The 15,602-nt window shown below is 41.5% G+C and overlaps 1 protein-coding gene across 1 annotated transcript; it reads right to left on the bottom strand.

The window, feature by feature from the left end:
- Positions 1-300: 300 nt before the first annotated feature.
- Positions 301-7,065, bottom strand: LOC121067118 (zinc finger protein 107-like). Its single transcript, XM_040551241.1, has 3 exons — positions 6,884-7,065; positions 5,846-6,472; positions 301-5,038 (listed from the first exon to the last, which is right to left on the bottom strand). The coding sequence occupies exons 1-3, from the start codon at positions 7,026-7,028 to the stop codon at positions 2,421-2,423; spliced, it is 3,390 nt and encodes a 1,129-aa protein (XP_040407175.1). The 5' UTR covers positions 7,029-7,065; the 3' UTR covers positions 301-2,420.
- Between the last annotated feature and the right edge of the window lie 8,537 nt (positions 7,066-15,602).

The following is a 15,602-nucleotide window of genomic DNA, read 5'->3' as shown; positions in this document are numbered from 1 at the left end:
GCCAGCGGCATGTCCTGGCAGCCAGGAGGGCCAGAAAATTAAGGAAATCTTTTGGACCAAATAGAAAACTTCACAGGATGCTTTAGGAGAGGATCAGCTTTAAAAAAAAAAAAATCTGGAAGGACACCTTTAGGTAGAATAATAGCAATAATTAAAAAACAAACAAAAAAAATGAACAGCCAATGTCCTTATTTTAAAATGAATATGCCTTTGCATTCAAATACCTCTGACGTGGCAGACAGATTCATTTTCAATACCCAAACGTCCAGTGCACTGCATCAAGAACAGAGGGAAAGCTCAGGAGTCATGAAACACTTTATTGATTCTTTTATTAGAGGCAATCACCTGGAATATTTATTTATTTATTTATTTTTACAAACTCAAGTTCCATCTGAAAATGTCTTCTACTCCTTACTTGCAACTAAAAGAAACTTCTGCTGTTAGCGAGCCCTTTTTAGAAAAATGTCTTTAGCAAATTTATCACCCTTAAATCGGTCTCCTTCTCTGTTGTACAACATACTTTTTAATAACTATTCTTCACCTTCAGCTTTCCTAGTCTCATACAGTGTATCGGCTGCAATTCTCTTTACCATTTTTTGTTTCTTCTTTGCACGTGTTCCTTTGAATTTTTCAAGTGATCAGAACCATACAGTAATCCAGGTAAAAATTCCCGCATGATACCATTAATATTTCCCAGAAACGTTTATATTATTCATATTAGGATAGATTAGGATTTTTCTTTCTCAGAAGTGCATCAGCTGGATAGCTCAATCATTTTAAAATCTGAATCCTTCTCTTGTTTCCAAATAGTGCCTTCCCAGCTTATAGTAAAAACATCTGCAACCAGTAGGATTCACAGCCACAGATACTGACTTGTCTGACTACTGAAACTCAAGAGAACTAGATCACTTAATAAATACCTTTGTTGGTCTGGCCTTAAATACGTGAATCAATTCATGAGCTTCGATCCACTCTTGTAAGATTGTTTTCCTATGTCACCAGAAAGCCTCTTCAATATATTATCTGCATTTAGGAAGAAAAGCATAAACTTGAGCGAAGTAAAATAGCAGTGGCAATTTCACGTTTACATCCTCTAAATTAAACTGTAGGCTTACTCTGCTGTTTTGTGGTCTGAGCTGTACCATCAGGGAAAATTAGTATTATCCTTTTGCAATTCGTTTTCTTTCCTTACACAAGGGAGTAACACCGCTTTTATAAATCCCACTGAACATACAGTCAGTGCTGTCCGCACAGGAGCTTCTGGCACCATACAGTTCTGTAGCACAAGCTTTCATCTAGATTTGAATACAGAGTGGAAGAAACATCCATCTCAGTCTTCACCATACTACATATAAGTGCCATTTGGCGGGCATAAGTAGTTCTTACATGTGGTAATATGTGCACAATAAAGCTCTTTAACAAAATAAGTTTTACAGTTCAAGCTAGGTGCTAAGGTTTGCAACGTAAGTAGTATTTTTTTGCAATATGTCAGCAAATAATTAAATCACCAGGAAGGTTCTTTGAAAAGAATATTACCTATTCTACAAAACAGAGCACAGCTGACTACCAGCCTGAGAAAAGAGAAGGCATTTTATACCGAACTAACATTAGCCATCTACATAAAGCTTGTGAAGATTAACTTAAGGATTCTTAGGATCATAAAATATCTCATTAAGGATATTACTACTTCTGTGAGACTACTCAGAGAATTACCTGGAGTAACTGCAGACTCAATGAGCTACCTACTACACTTTTTACATATATACACGCATGTACAGAAAACACTTTCATATCCCATTTAACCTGTGATGAGATAAAATTCATGTACCTCTAATTTTACGAGACGCTAACTTGTTCTCTTGCAGGTGTTACAGGAGAACCTGCTAGCAGGGAATGCAACTTACAGCAGATGGGAGTAAGCCTCCAAACCTACTGACGATTCATAACTGAAAAATTATTACTATACAACAGAACGTACACTTCCATCCCTCCCTTTAAACGTTCTTTTAGTTAGGTTGTTTTTTTTTTTAAAAAGAAAATAAATGGAGCAACATAATTGTTCACACTGACGAATATAGGCCAAACCATAACTCTGACCTCTTGGAATATAAAGGTTACACAGGCATGAAGAGGCACCTCCTCCAAGCTCTTCTTCAGCACAGCCTACACTAGAAACTGAAGCTCCCAGCAGAACCTGAAGCAAAGAAGCATCCCGAGTTTCACTCTCTTGACGAAAACACTGCACGCACCCATTACCAGCCAGCATTTCGAGTACAGCAGAGGAATGTACAACAACGAACAACTGCAAGACGTGTACAGTTCTCAAGACCTGAGCGCCAGCTTGCAAATCCCAAGCATATCTACCACGGTCACGTTTTTGGTTATGCTCTTCGAGAAGCTTTTTGGCAGACACCACCACATTACAGAGATGTAATGCTACGCTTGTACTTTTTTTTGTGCGCTTTCGCGTGCTTTTGGAAAGCTCTTTTATCTACTGTAGAAAAATCACACTTTCTGCAGTACAACTTCAAGTGAGTCAGCACGTGGCGCTTCAGGTGGCTCGATGTGCGGAAAGCGACACCACACTGCATGCACTCGAACGGCTTCTCCCCTGTATGAATTCTTAGGTGCTGCTTGAAGTTGCTGTTGCGGACCGTGGTATAGCCACACTCCTCACACGTGTACGTTTTGACAGGGAGCGGTGTTTGTTCGTAGAGACAGACAGCAGAGGAGCTTTCACTAACCGAGTGCAAAGCCAGGTGCCGTTTCAAGGACGGCCATTTGTCTGTGGAATAGTCACACTTCCTGCACTTGAGGTGCTCCATATTAAAATGCATCATTTTGTGTCGCTTCAGGTGACTGGAGGTACGGAACTTCTTCTGGCAAACGCTGCAGCTGTACGGTTTCTCACCTGTGTGAGTCCTTATGTGTAGTTTAAGGTTGCTTAAAACGTACGTAGCATACTCACACTCCGCACACTGATAGAACTGGGACTCACTCTGTGCTAGTGAATAATTTTTTTCATCCCTCTGGATAACTGTCTGCTCTCCATAGACTTCTGAACCAAACACGGAATGGACAGCACTTGAACCCTCTGTAGAGCCAAAATCTCTTTCTGGACACAGACCTATGTGCATTTCAGGATGAAATCCAAGATTCTCCTCTAAACGGCTATCCATGTAGAGGCAACTGCCAAATTCATACTGATTCTCTACATGAAGAAGCCTGTGTCTCTGCAAATGGTTTGAAGTTTTAAATGTCTTATTGCATTCTTGACACACAAATGGTCCTTCATCTGTGTGCATTTTGAGGTGCAGCTTAAAGCTGCTATGAACAGCAGTAGCATAGTCACAGTATTGGCACCTGTACATTTTAAACACAGACAAACTGGAAGGCCACGTATCCTCAGATGTATAATATGCAGCATCTTCATCATCATCTTCAGCTTGCCAGTCACCATCTTTGACTTGCCACTGAGAGGAATCAGGGCTGAGCAGAGGGTCTTCTTTGCAAACTACAGCATCCATTTTGTATGAATCCAGGACTTCTGATCTACTCCCAAGAATAGGTAAAGTGTTGCTTCCATGGCTGCTTTCAGGAAATATGTTTCCAGAGTACATTTTCTTATCGTCCTGCTCATCGTCTGCCTGCTCAAAGTCTACTTCCGAAGCAAGCATTTTACACATTCCCCCAGTGAGACTATTATCTTTATCAGAGATAGAAACACGGTCCTGGGAATCACAGTCAAATTCACACACTTCGTTTTTACATTCGTTGCTCTGATTCGTATAACCATTATCAGTCACCTTAAACTGTTCGTGAAATTTCTTATGAAAGCTGAGATGTCCTCTCGTATAAAACACGATGTTACACTCATCACACGTGTAACTCTTTGAAGGTCTTCGACTTCTCTTTCTCTCACGTACAAAGTCAAGTTGCGGCCCTTGACACGTCCCTTCGCCTGCGTGTAATCTTCTGTGCCTCTTTAACCCACTGGTGCTCGTGAATGCTGACTGGCAGAACTCACAGGAGTAGGGTTTAGCCCCTGTATGTATGTAGCTATGCCTCACCATGCTTGCAAAATACAACGAGAAAAAGGTACAGAACCTGCACTTGTACAGCTTATACCCAGCGTGCCAGTACATGTGATTTAACATGTAGGATAAGCTAATGCAGGAGTAATCACACTGGGGACACTGGTAAGGTGGTCTCTCTTTATGTCCCTTCATGTGATGAATAAAAATCCTGGGATTTGATGAACCAAAAAGACAAAGTCTGCAGGAAAAAATAACCGGAACGCCCAGAGATGTAAAGTCCCTTTCAATTTTGATGAAAAACTTCTTGTATTTACTTTCTTTTTTCTTGGTCTCTGATTTTCTTTCTTCAATTCTTCTTTGCCTAACTTTTCTAGCATTCATTCTATTTTTTCTTACCTTTCGCAACCTAGTCATTTTCTTATGAAACTTAATGTGATTCTTCAGGTTGACAGAAAAGAAGAAGGTTCTTTTACAAAAGCAGCATTTATGAATTTTTTTATCTTTATGAGCTGAATGAACATGTCTCTTCAGAAGTGCAGCGCATTTATATACAGAACTACAAAACCTGCATTTCAAATTTATTTTTTCATGCTTATTTATGGAACAAGATGCTTCAGAAAAAGGTTTGATGTTCAGACTATTACTGGGCCATGCTAAACCTTCTTGCTGGCCTTGTATTTCATTTAGACTTTCATGAGGAGAAACAATATATTGTTGCTGATGTCTTTTTTTAGAGAACGGTGTTAATGACTTATAAATATGCTCTTCGGTAGCATTTGATTCAGCAGAAATAGAAGCATTCATCTCCAAGTCCCCTGTATCTTTTAACAATTCTTCTGAAGTAGGGGAATATCTATTTGCAAACAGAGCAGAATGACTCTGGGTAGGTTCCGGTTCTTCTTTCAAGCCATGTTCCAAAACTGAACTCGGGGCTTCAAATTTGCCGCTCTTACTTGGTTTGTTGTCAGCTTCATTACTTCCGTTCATCGAAGAATCAGTATCTATGGGGATAAAAACAGTCATATACATGACATATCACACAACAACCAATGTTCATAATTAATTGGTAGTAATAACCCCCAACACCCTAATGTATATCACCTTGCTATACATGCCCTTCACTTAGGAAAACATTTTCCTATCTCTACTTCCCTCCTAATGTCTCTGCCCATTTGCTCCCACCCTTCCTCCAATATTTAAATCATGTTTTAAGAGAAGAAATCCTTGTTGGATTCTTATTGGAAAGAAATCCTTCTTTTCACTTCATCTTTTCACTCTTTGTTTCCTCAGAGCTCTGAATTTCACAAGACAAGTGTAATCTATGCAGATTTTATGCAGAGCTTTATGCCAGAATTGCTGTCAAAGCACCGCCACCGAACCGCACTAGGGCTCAGTTCTTCAGATGGCAACTTGCACAGTGCATGCATGATGTCCCTTTTGCTATCCTGTCTGCCAGGAGTGCAAGTAGTCTTTCTACTTCTTTATGCCTTCTCTAGTACCTGAGAGGAAAATAAAAAGTACCCTGAGTTTATATTTTCAGATCTTCTTCCCCTAGCCACAGGTAGCCCTTTCACAAAGTACAGCAGAGTGAAACAATACCAATTTCTTGGTGTTACACTGTTTTTCACATCAATCCATGAAAGAACTACGCATACTCCAGTCTCTTTCTGTTGCATGTAATAAAAACCTATATTAGAAAGATTAATCTAATATAAATGATTTTGGATTATTCCTGTTTTCCCACCTATTTCAGGCTTGATACTTACTGGATTTCTTCAACCACCGCACTAATCTTATTAACCAGTTACCTTCCACTTTAACAGTTGCCTCCATCTCCGTGGGGATTTCCAGTTGTTTCTCTTGGCTTCCAGCAGAAAGAACATTTGAAACATCAGCATGTTCTTCTTCATCTTTACACACTACTGCTAAAGTCATCTGTTCACCAGTGTTGATGGTCACATCTCTACCCTCACTGTCAGCTGCTGATAAGAGAGGAATCTTCTGACAAGTGTCATTATCAACATATTCTTTCCTGTCACTGGTTTCATTTATCTCATCAAGGTCTGCTTTCAAAGGTAATGTCGGCAATACATTTTGATTGCACTTATCTTTGCTTGCATCACACTGATCACTTAGCGATAACATCAATTCATTACATAAACTCTCATCAACCCATTTTTCTTCAGAGTATTTCATGCAATTATCCTTATTTGCAGCAATCTCTTTTCTTTCCGAAACGCTTAAACCACTACTGGCATCTGAAGGCGCTGTGTCACCTTCTAGGAGAATGTTGGTACTGAAGCCTGCCTCCTGATTATCCTCCTTCTTCAGCTCAGGAACAGTCACTGTTTGCTCCTCGGTCTCATTACAGAGACAGTCATCATCGCTCAGCACAAGGATTGTTATTGGGAGCATGATTTCAAAGACATCCGACTCTGAGGAGAGAAACACGCTGCATTAAGACTACTTACGAAAAAAACTAAATGATTTTCATGGAGCAGATCTCCACGCTGCAGCCCCCCCCGTGGAGGAGCCCCCGGTGGAGCAGGTGGATGTGGCCCGGAGGAGGCTGCGGCCCACGGAGAGCCCCCGCAGGAGCAGGCCCCGGGCCGGAGCTGCAGCCGGTGGAGAGGAGCCCACGCAGGAACAGGGGGTCTGGGGGGCGCTGCCGCCCGTGGGGGACCCTGCTGGAGCAGTTTGCTCCTGACAGACCCTCAGCAGCGCGCTGCGCATGCGCGCTCCCCTACCGCCGCCATATCGTGTCCCCCATCTCCCCTCCCCTCAGCCCAGCGCGGCCGGCCCCGCGCCGCCAGCCGCTCCGCACCCCCCCCCTACACAGCACATACCGCTCTCCACCACCGGGCTCAGCCCCGCCGGGCCTAGCCCCGCCGGGCCTAGCCCCGCCATCTCCTGACCCAACCCGGGTCCAGCCCGCTCCGCGCTACCAGCGAGCAAGCCTTGCTCGGCCTCCATAACGGCCCGACTGCGCATGCGCACAGCCCAGAGGGGGCTGCTCGGCGCGCAGTTTCTGAGAGGGGAGGGGGAGGAGGTCGGGGGTGGCATCGGCTGATTGGAGGGAGCCGCGTGGGGGCGTGGCCTCAAGGGCGAGGCGAAGGGGTTGGGTAGGGGGCGTGGTCTGGATTTGGGGGCGTGGCCTGCGTGTGGCGGGCTGCCCGCCTCCCTGAGGGGGATGCGCCCAGTCACTAAAATGGCTCCTTGAGGGGTTGGGTGCTGGGCGCTGCCCGCCCGCCGGGAGTTCAAATGTTTAGTAACGTCAGCCCCCATCCGTTCTGTGAGAAAAGGCAGCAAAGGAAATACATTGAGCTAAAAAGCGGTTCAGTAGTGAAATTGGTCGTTTTTACCCTAAAAAGGCTGATAATGTTTCAACTGATCCCATGAACATTTGCCCTAAAAAGATTGATAACGTTATCTATTGGTCCCGTGAGCTCTCAGGTGCTGCTGGCAGCAAACTCTCAGTCCCTTGTGAATGCTAGCAGGTACATACTATGCAGACTGATTTTCCTGTACGTATTGGCATGCTGGTAGCCTTTATTCTAGAAGCCCTCACTTTTAAAACAAGATGGCTCTTCCTGAACACAGGGCTGCAGCCTCCTGTTAACAAATGGTGAGATGAAACTCCAGTTCAGGTAACAACAAATGGCTGAAATTCCTGCCTTTCTCCAGCCATTGCAGGCAATATTCCAACCTATAAGTTCAGTCTATGCAGTACAGGTGGCATGGCTATATTTTCAAATAGAAGTAACAAAGCCTCTAGGCAGAAGCTTTATCAAAAACAAACAAACAAGAAAACTCCTACTTGATTTAGGCGAAGCTGAGAGGAATATTGCCTTCTGTGTTTCAACTCTCAAGGAATTAGGGAATCTCTTACATAGTTAGAAAGTTTGTGAGAAGCAGCTGGCAGGATGGGCTGGATGTCTTTCCTGGACTTTTGCTTGTCACAGCAATCCATAGAACAATCTTGTTTTCTTCCTATGGGGAAAAACAAACAAAAAATAGTACGGGAGTCCTCCTGCCAGAGCTGGCTGAATCGCCACAAGAGGGCTCTGCAGCCATGAGTTCAGTCTAAGGCTCTGCAACGAAAAAAAATAAAAATACATGGGAGATCGCAAATAATGTTGTCCCAGTTTAGCCAGTCCAGAACACCTCCTGTGGAAAGGGAGGCAAATAAGATCTGAATTTCAAATAGAAAATAAGGAGGAAAAATACATCACATCAGTTGTGATTATCAAAGCCAAGAGGTAATATCCCACACATTTGTTGTTCCCATTAGCAGGTGTCTCAAAATGCACAAAACCCAGCTGTGAAAAAGAGACTAACCTGCAGGAAATCTACTGTGAATAAGATTACTTTTTGGGCTATGAGTCATGTCTGAATCCTCAGTGATGTGTATGTACACTGATATCTCACAGTGATTTGTGTGTCTCAGACATTTGCTGAATCGTTTTTCCTGAGCTTATTCCAGACTTGCATATTAAAAGCACAGTGGTTAACAGCTGAAAGGGATATTTGTCACAACACACACAGCTGATGCTTCTTGTAACCTGGGTCTGCATCTGAGGAAAAAAAGAAAATGAAAAAAACAACTTAATTGGGAATATTCTGGTTTATATAATCTCCCTGAAGGGAGATTAATACCTATTTCCATTATTAATTTTTTAAGCAAAGAGGAGGTGGGATACATGCGGCCCTCTGCTTTTGTATTTGTTTGCATAACACCTTGTTTTGCGGAGCACAGTCTGATTACAGCAGACTGTGACGGCTGCTGCTGTCTAAACACTATTATTGCCCTATTGTTGCATGTGCCACCTCCTATTTCCTGCTCCTGTTTCCATTTCTAGGAGTGACTGTGTGTTGTTAGCACTCACACAGGTACCGGCCCAACCTGCCATTTGTAAATGCTGGCAGGTGGCAACTACGAGTCTCTTCCTAGGCATTAAAAGGTAAAAGGTACTGTTTAAAACCTCAAGACAAATATGGTCAGCTGTAGGCACTTTCAGATCGTCATCAGGCCATGGACGTCAACTGCTCCTGGAGTAATTTCAGAAATTTTGGGGGTTGACACGTAACAAAAATAAATAAATAAAATCAAGCTTGAAATATCTTTGTTGAGCAAAAAGCCTGAAACCCTAGGGATAAAAGATAAAGTCACTTTCAGAGTAAGAAAAGTCAGACAATTGTTCCTAGCAAAGTAATGTAAGGGCAGTTATGGTCTGGCAATTAGAGCAGGAAAAGGGGAAGCTGTGTAGAAATACATCTGGGGAAAAAAAAAAAAAAAAAGACTGGATGATTTGGGAAAGAAATCATTCGTCTAGCAGCTAATGTAAAGAGGGAAAAATTCTCCCTAGAAGGGTTGGTCAGCACACTATTGGCTGTTTTAGGACTGTGAGATAGGACTAACAGCTTTCAGGGATCCAGGATGTTGTAATAAAAAGACTGAGACTTAATAACTAAATAGATTCATTTATTGTAAAACCTGCTGAGTTGTTTTTCTCTTTTTCAAACTTTTTTTTTTTCTTCTCCTCCAAACAGCCTCACTAAACTCTGTTCCAGAGGGAAGAGTAGAAAACACGTAGTGAGGAGCTAGTCATTGGCAAAGAAATGAGCAACACTTAGGGACAGAGCCTTCTAACACCAAATGCCCACAGAGAGATGCAGCAGGGAATCGAAGTCACATTAAGCCCCAGTGCACTCTTCACAGAATCACGGAATGGATGAGGTTGGAAGGGACCTCTGGAGATCAACTGGTCCAACCCCCTGCTCAAGCAGGGCCCCTAGAGCATGTGGATGTGCCTGATGATCAAAGGGGAGATGGGAAAAGGAGCTGTGCTGGGAGGAGCTCAGTGCCAGCACACTGGACAATATAGCTGTCAAACTAAGTCTCCCCTGAGCACATGTAAACTGATTTTTCCAGGGGCTCAGCTATGTCGTGTTTTGGAGAACATCATGAAAACAGCCAAAGAAACAACATTGTCCCCAAGGTCACAATGTGGCTAGATTTCATGTTTCTGCTTCAAAGCACAGACATGCTAGAGCTTTTCAGCAGCAGTGTAGGACCGATTGGATTATTATTTTTTTAATACACAAAATAAGGTACTTCTCAATATTGAACTTAGAAATAACTAAATAGTGTTAAGTGAGACTTTCTGAAAAAAAATATAAGTGTGAAGTAAATGTGGTAAAGGAAATTTCAACTTGAAAGTTAAAGGTTAGCAAGATTTTACTGTGGAAATTGTGAGGAAATCTTACTATAGGATATTGGTACCTCTGCCTATGGTAATAATTTGAAAACCAAATACTAAAACACTGACAGTTTAACAGAGAGTAATGAGCCATCACTTGTCAAAAATAATATTGTAGGAAAAGGTCAGCTGTTTTGAAAACAAATTCCTGTGGATTGACAAGGTTAATCATAAAAATAAGTGTACTACTGCTTAATTGTCAGTTGCTGGGTACTCCACAACTGAAGGAAAGTATGTTTGTTTAAGGGAAAGAATTCAGTGATTTACCATCTGTTTGAAGTTTTCTGCGGTGGAGCATGAGAGACGAAAAGACACGTTTTACAGACAAGATGCAACCCGCTTTGTGGGTGGAGTTCAGGTCATCATTAAGGCACGCTGAGGCCCAGTCCAGCTGTCTGCACATTGGTGCCTTGAGCTGTTTGAGAAGCCCTGCTCCTGGTGCCGGTCTTTAGTGTCATACTGGCCAGCCCTGTGACAATGTCCCCCCTATCCTAGGACATTTGAAATACTTGGGCATTTAAAATGGTGCTAGAAGCTCTTGTATGAACTGGCTCAAGTCTTTAAAAGGAGATTGAGCTACAGAGCTCAATCACATATGCTGCACCACACGTCTACAGGCATACCTGATGTCTAAGCTCCTATTTATAGGCAGCAAACCCTATGGAATAATTCAGCCAATCAGTCACTACAGACATGGTTCAGTTACCTAAACGTGGTATTTAGTACCATTTGAGGTGCCACAGGGCAAATGAGACATCTGTACGGGCTGACAGATATGACAGATCTGATGGGGAAATGAGCCCTAGATCAAGCAAAATAAATGAGGGCATCTCAAATGACCTCAGACACTTTTATTTAGGCGATGCAGTCTAGCTGCTGCATTTGATCAGCTGACTCTCTAGACTCCATCGATAACATTGACTGGAGGCTTAGGTCACTTGGCTCAACATGAATAACAACAGCAAGTTCCTTTAGTTTTAATCTATCCCTAATGGATTTAAAATAACTTAAAACATTCACATTTATTTTGCTAACTGGGGGCCTTTTGGCATGATCTGGTCATGTCCATATTACGAAATTCTCTTGCCCTTTGAAACTAGGTGGCCAGATCTCAGTGGCTGTTTGGAAATTGTCCATTCATCTGGCTGTCTCTGCCAGGCTACCCCAACAGGTTAGACAGTACCAGACACCTGCACAGGCTGCAGAACTCGATCCGTCTATATTGGAAATAGTCAGCAAAGTACTGGCCTGGCTTGGATCCAGGCAAACTAAAAGTCTCCTAAGCAATTCCCTGGCACAGTTTAAGAGTTAGCATTGGCCAGGGACAATTTCCCAGTACAGAGAGTAAGACAGGGAAACAAACAGGGAGAATGACCAGAGAAGATTCATTTATTTAGTAAATCAGGAGAAAACCTCTAGCACCAGAGAAGTCATCTAGAATCAGGATTGTTACCAAATAAGTTGAAACTGTGTCAGTCAGAAGGGCATCCACCTTTTTCTTCTCTTTTGTCCATGCTTATAACAATGTGTTACCTCTTCTATCTACCTTTCCATAAGGCGTCCTTTAAACTAGACAGCTCAGGCCCTCCTTATGGGTACAAAGAAATAGGCACCCTAGTGTGTGATGCAGCCAACCTTTACATTCCTACATTAAAAGCAGATGAGTCTTTCACCTGGAAATACCTGTTGTAGAGTATAAAAGGAGTCTAGATGAGCTTAGAGGTCTCCCATCCAAACCTGCCTCTGTAATTTCCTGAGAAGCTTCTACCTGCAAACTTAGGCCACTAATCACTAAAATCCTCATCAACAGCAATTAGACAGACCCCTTCAGCACAAGAACTTCAGAGTTAGTACCTTTGTTTTGGGCTGCAAAAAGGATATTTCATTTGACTACAGAAAAAGGTATCTTGTCTGACTACAACTCACAGATAACTTTTTTTTTCTCTTCAAAATCTTGCTTGAAAATTTCCTCCAGAACCTGAACAATATGCTATTTAGATGTGGCTTTCAGAATTTTAGTCGGTGTGGTTACTTTTCTGCAGTTGAGGGGAACATTTCGATTGAAAACAAAATGTTTCTTCATGTTTTTTGCAACTTTGTTGTGTAGTCTGCAGCTGCTTCATAATTGTAACAAAAAATCAACTATATTATTCACACTGTCAGGAGTGAAAATAATGAAAAATGATGGAAAAGGAGAAGACAAAGCTTGCTGTGTTTGCAACTTTTTCCCCAGCTAAACATGTCAGGTCTGTTGCTGCCTGTTTCTGTAATTTCCTTCCGGCTTAGATTATTCCATCCTAAAATAATTTAGGTTATACTTTTAATAATGGAAAAATACAGGAAGGACTTTTTATATGATACGAAAATTCTCTCCGGTATTACTTTTCCCCTGGAGAGTACCGAGTCTGACTTCAAGCAAATTTCATAAATGGAAAGACAAAATACTGTTTTTTTTTTTTTTTTTTTTCCCATCAGTTTGGTTTGCATAAGTGACAGTTACACAGCATGTTAGAAGTGATTGAACTGGCATGGACTTCTCATTACAGCAGAACGATTACTAGGATGACTTATCAGTCAAAAGACATTATATTTGCCATGGCTATGTTGTAATTAAACATAGATCACAACCCACAAGCAAGCATTGCTCTGAAAAAAAGAATACATTTCATGTAATGCTGAATTGAAGGAGCTTTTCAAGGAAAGGGTCTAGGATGAAAATTATTTGGGCCATATGATTTCCCTGAACTGTCCCAAGGCCCTACCTTGTGCTTTTCCAGAGACCCACACGCAACATACTACAGGAAAACACTTAATTCTTTCCCTGGCACAAAAAATAAATAAATAAAAAAATAAAAAAGTGTTTTTCCACAGGGTCATTTGCTTTGCCTGCATTTTAGCACATATTCCATAAGCAGCGAAGTTCACACTGATACATTTCTCCCTAGCTAACGTTACCAGGAGTCACTGTAATGCACTTGGAAACAAAACAAAACATCTTTGTATTGCACAGACTTCTCATCGAAGATGTTACAAAAGAGAGATCTCATTTTAGAGATGGAGAAATGAAAACGGAAAGGACTTTCCTATCTAAGCAGAAAAACCTGGAACACAGTCCTTCTGTCCCGTTCTGCAGCCCATGCTATCTCCTTGCACCAGTCCCCTTGCCTCATCCTGCAAGACTGTGCACAAGAGAGAAATTTTACTTACTGCTTCTCATTAAAAAAAAAATCATTCCACTCTTTCACATGTTAAATAAAGTTTTTAGGCAACACTCTGAGAGAAAAACTAATTTTCACCTTACCTAAAAATCCAAACTAGGCTCATTTTTCACCAATCTATATTCATGCCTTATCTTTTTTTCCTTATAGAATTGTTGAACATGAATGTTCAGTTCTTATCCCAGAGGGAGCCACATTTCCCTAAGAGTTGGTATGAGTCCATACATCTCAGATAAGTCTGTTAAGTTCACAAAGTCCTTTGAGATTTCCAAATACCGCTATTATGGAAATAGCCATTGTTATTCTTGTTTTTAATAGCTGCTGACAATCACGAATATTTTGAGGACAAGTGCCAAGTTAGAAGCTGTGTTCCTGAATAGACCTTTTAAACTACATAAGGACTCTATTACAAGTTTGGGGTAATTTTTTGAGAAGCTTTATGTTGATGTGTCTGTACTCTCATCCGAGATTTGCTCTCACCCATCTGATTTGCTTCTGGTGGAAGCAAATCAGACTTACACAACAAAGACTGGCAGTCATACTTACGTGTCTCCTTGTGGAGTCATTTTATAGCTTTCACAGAATCACAGAATGGTTGAGATTGGAAGGGACCTCTGGAGACCATCTTGTCCAACCCCCTGGTTATGTTAAAAATGTTCTGTGCTTCATCTTTGCAGGGCTTTATGGAATTTACTTGAGCTGCCTGAAACTGAGCATTTCCATTTCATGACAAATGTTGAAACTTCGCAATGTATTTTTATTGTCAGGATGAAAAAAAAGCACATAAATAAAAAACTTTGTGCCCACTTAGAAAAGCGTTGCTTAAAAAATAACACACACACACACACACACACACATGTATTCACATGCATGGAAAAAATCACTGCAAAATGAAATGGTTGATTCAAAACTTATTTTTCTTTTTATCTTTGAATTAGTTCTTTATTTCCTGACAAAACAGTTCTAGTGGTCCATGATGTGGCTTATCTTATCACGTTGAGATGAGATCCTGTCAGGTTATGCTCTGGATAAGGATGCTATTACCGGGCAATGGTTTGGGTTGTTCCGAATATTACGGGTGGAATTCAGATGCAGTTTTAGGGTGTCTTCATTATGTAGTGTCTAGATGGGATCTGCTGATCATATTTCTGCTCTCATGAGGGATTTTCTACAGCCAACAAGTCTAGGTGTAATCCAAGTCACTCTAAAGCAGACACCTACTCTTAGGCAGGTGAATTGCTTTCCAGTTTCTATTGCCTGTACTGACTAGTTCTCCAGTAACTATAACAGGAGCCTAGACTATATTGGGTACAGGTCCATTCAGGTTTGAAGCTGATACCAAATGCACTGCTTACCAGTGGGGTAGGAGCCTACTGAGAAGAAAATAATGGCAAGAATATGAAGCTTCTTGTCCATTTCATATTTTTATCTTTGGAATATACCTGAGACCATTTTGGACCCATCATCCGGAGTGTGAAACCCTGAGCAAGGCTATCTTGTCACTAAAGAAACTTGTCATATTTTTAAGTTGTTAAGTTGCTATTGAGGACAAAATTCTGTAGTTTGTGCAAGGCAAAGCTGACTCAGATTAGTTAACCAAGACTGAAAACTACCTGAACCTGTCTCTGTGAAGATCTTGTGTTGACTTAGCCATTTGATTTAGCAATCAGATATAAAAACACAACATTTTTGAAGCTTGTCTAATGAAGATGCTTGGAGTGAAATTCTTTAGACCACATGTCAATGTCTGAATCTGAGAAAATTACCCCAGGCTCCCTTTATTGTCAATTGAAAGAAAAAGGCATTTAGAGTGTGAGTCATCTGACCTATTTTAGATGTCCATTTTGGAGTGATGAGTTGCAGATGAAATGCTGCTTCTCTTCACTGAGTACCAGAGGAGCAGAGGGCAATTAGCTTAGATGTAGATGTCTAATGGGATTAGATGAACTCCTCCCGTCCCCATTTCAGAGCACAATGAGGTTATGCTTTGCTCTATCAGCAGCAAATAGCTTTATCACCCAACAAACACCATGGCCAATATGAGATCTGGTCCAAGACTAATCTTCATGGAGATGGGAGCAGCCACT

The sequence above is a fragment of the Cygnus olor genome, chromosome 3, assembly GCF_009769625.2.
Source record: "Cygnus olor isolate bCygOlo1 chromosome 3, bCygOlo1.pri.v2, whole genome shotgun sequence".
NCBI classification, from domain to species: Eukaryota; Metazoa; Chordata; class Aves; order Anseriformes; family Anatidae; genus Cygnus; species Cygnus olor.
Note: the sequence above shows the minus strand (reverse complement) of the source record. Positions and strands in the feature narration are given on the sequence as shown.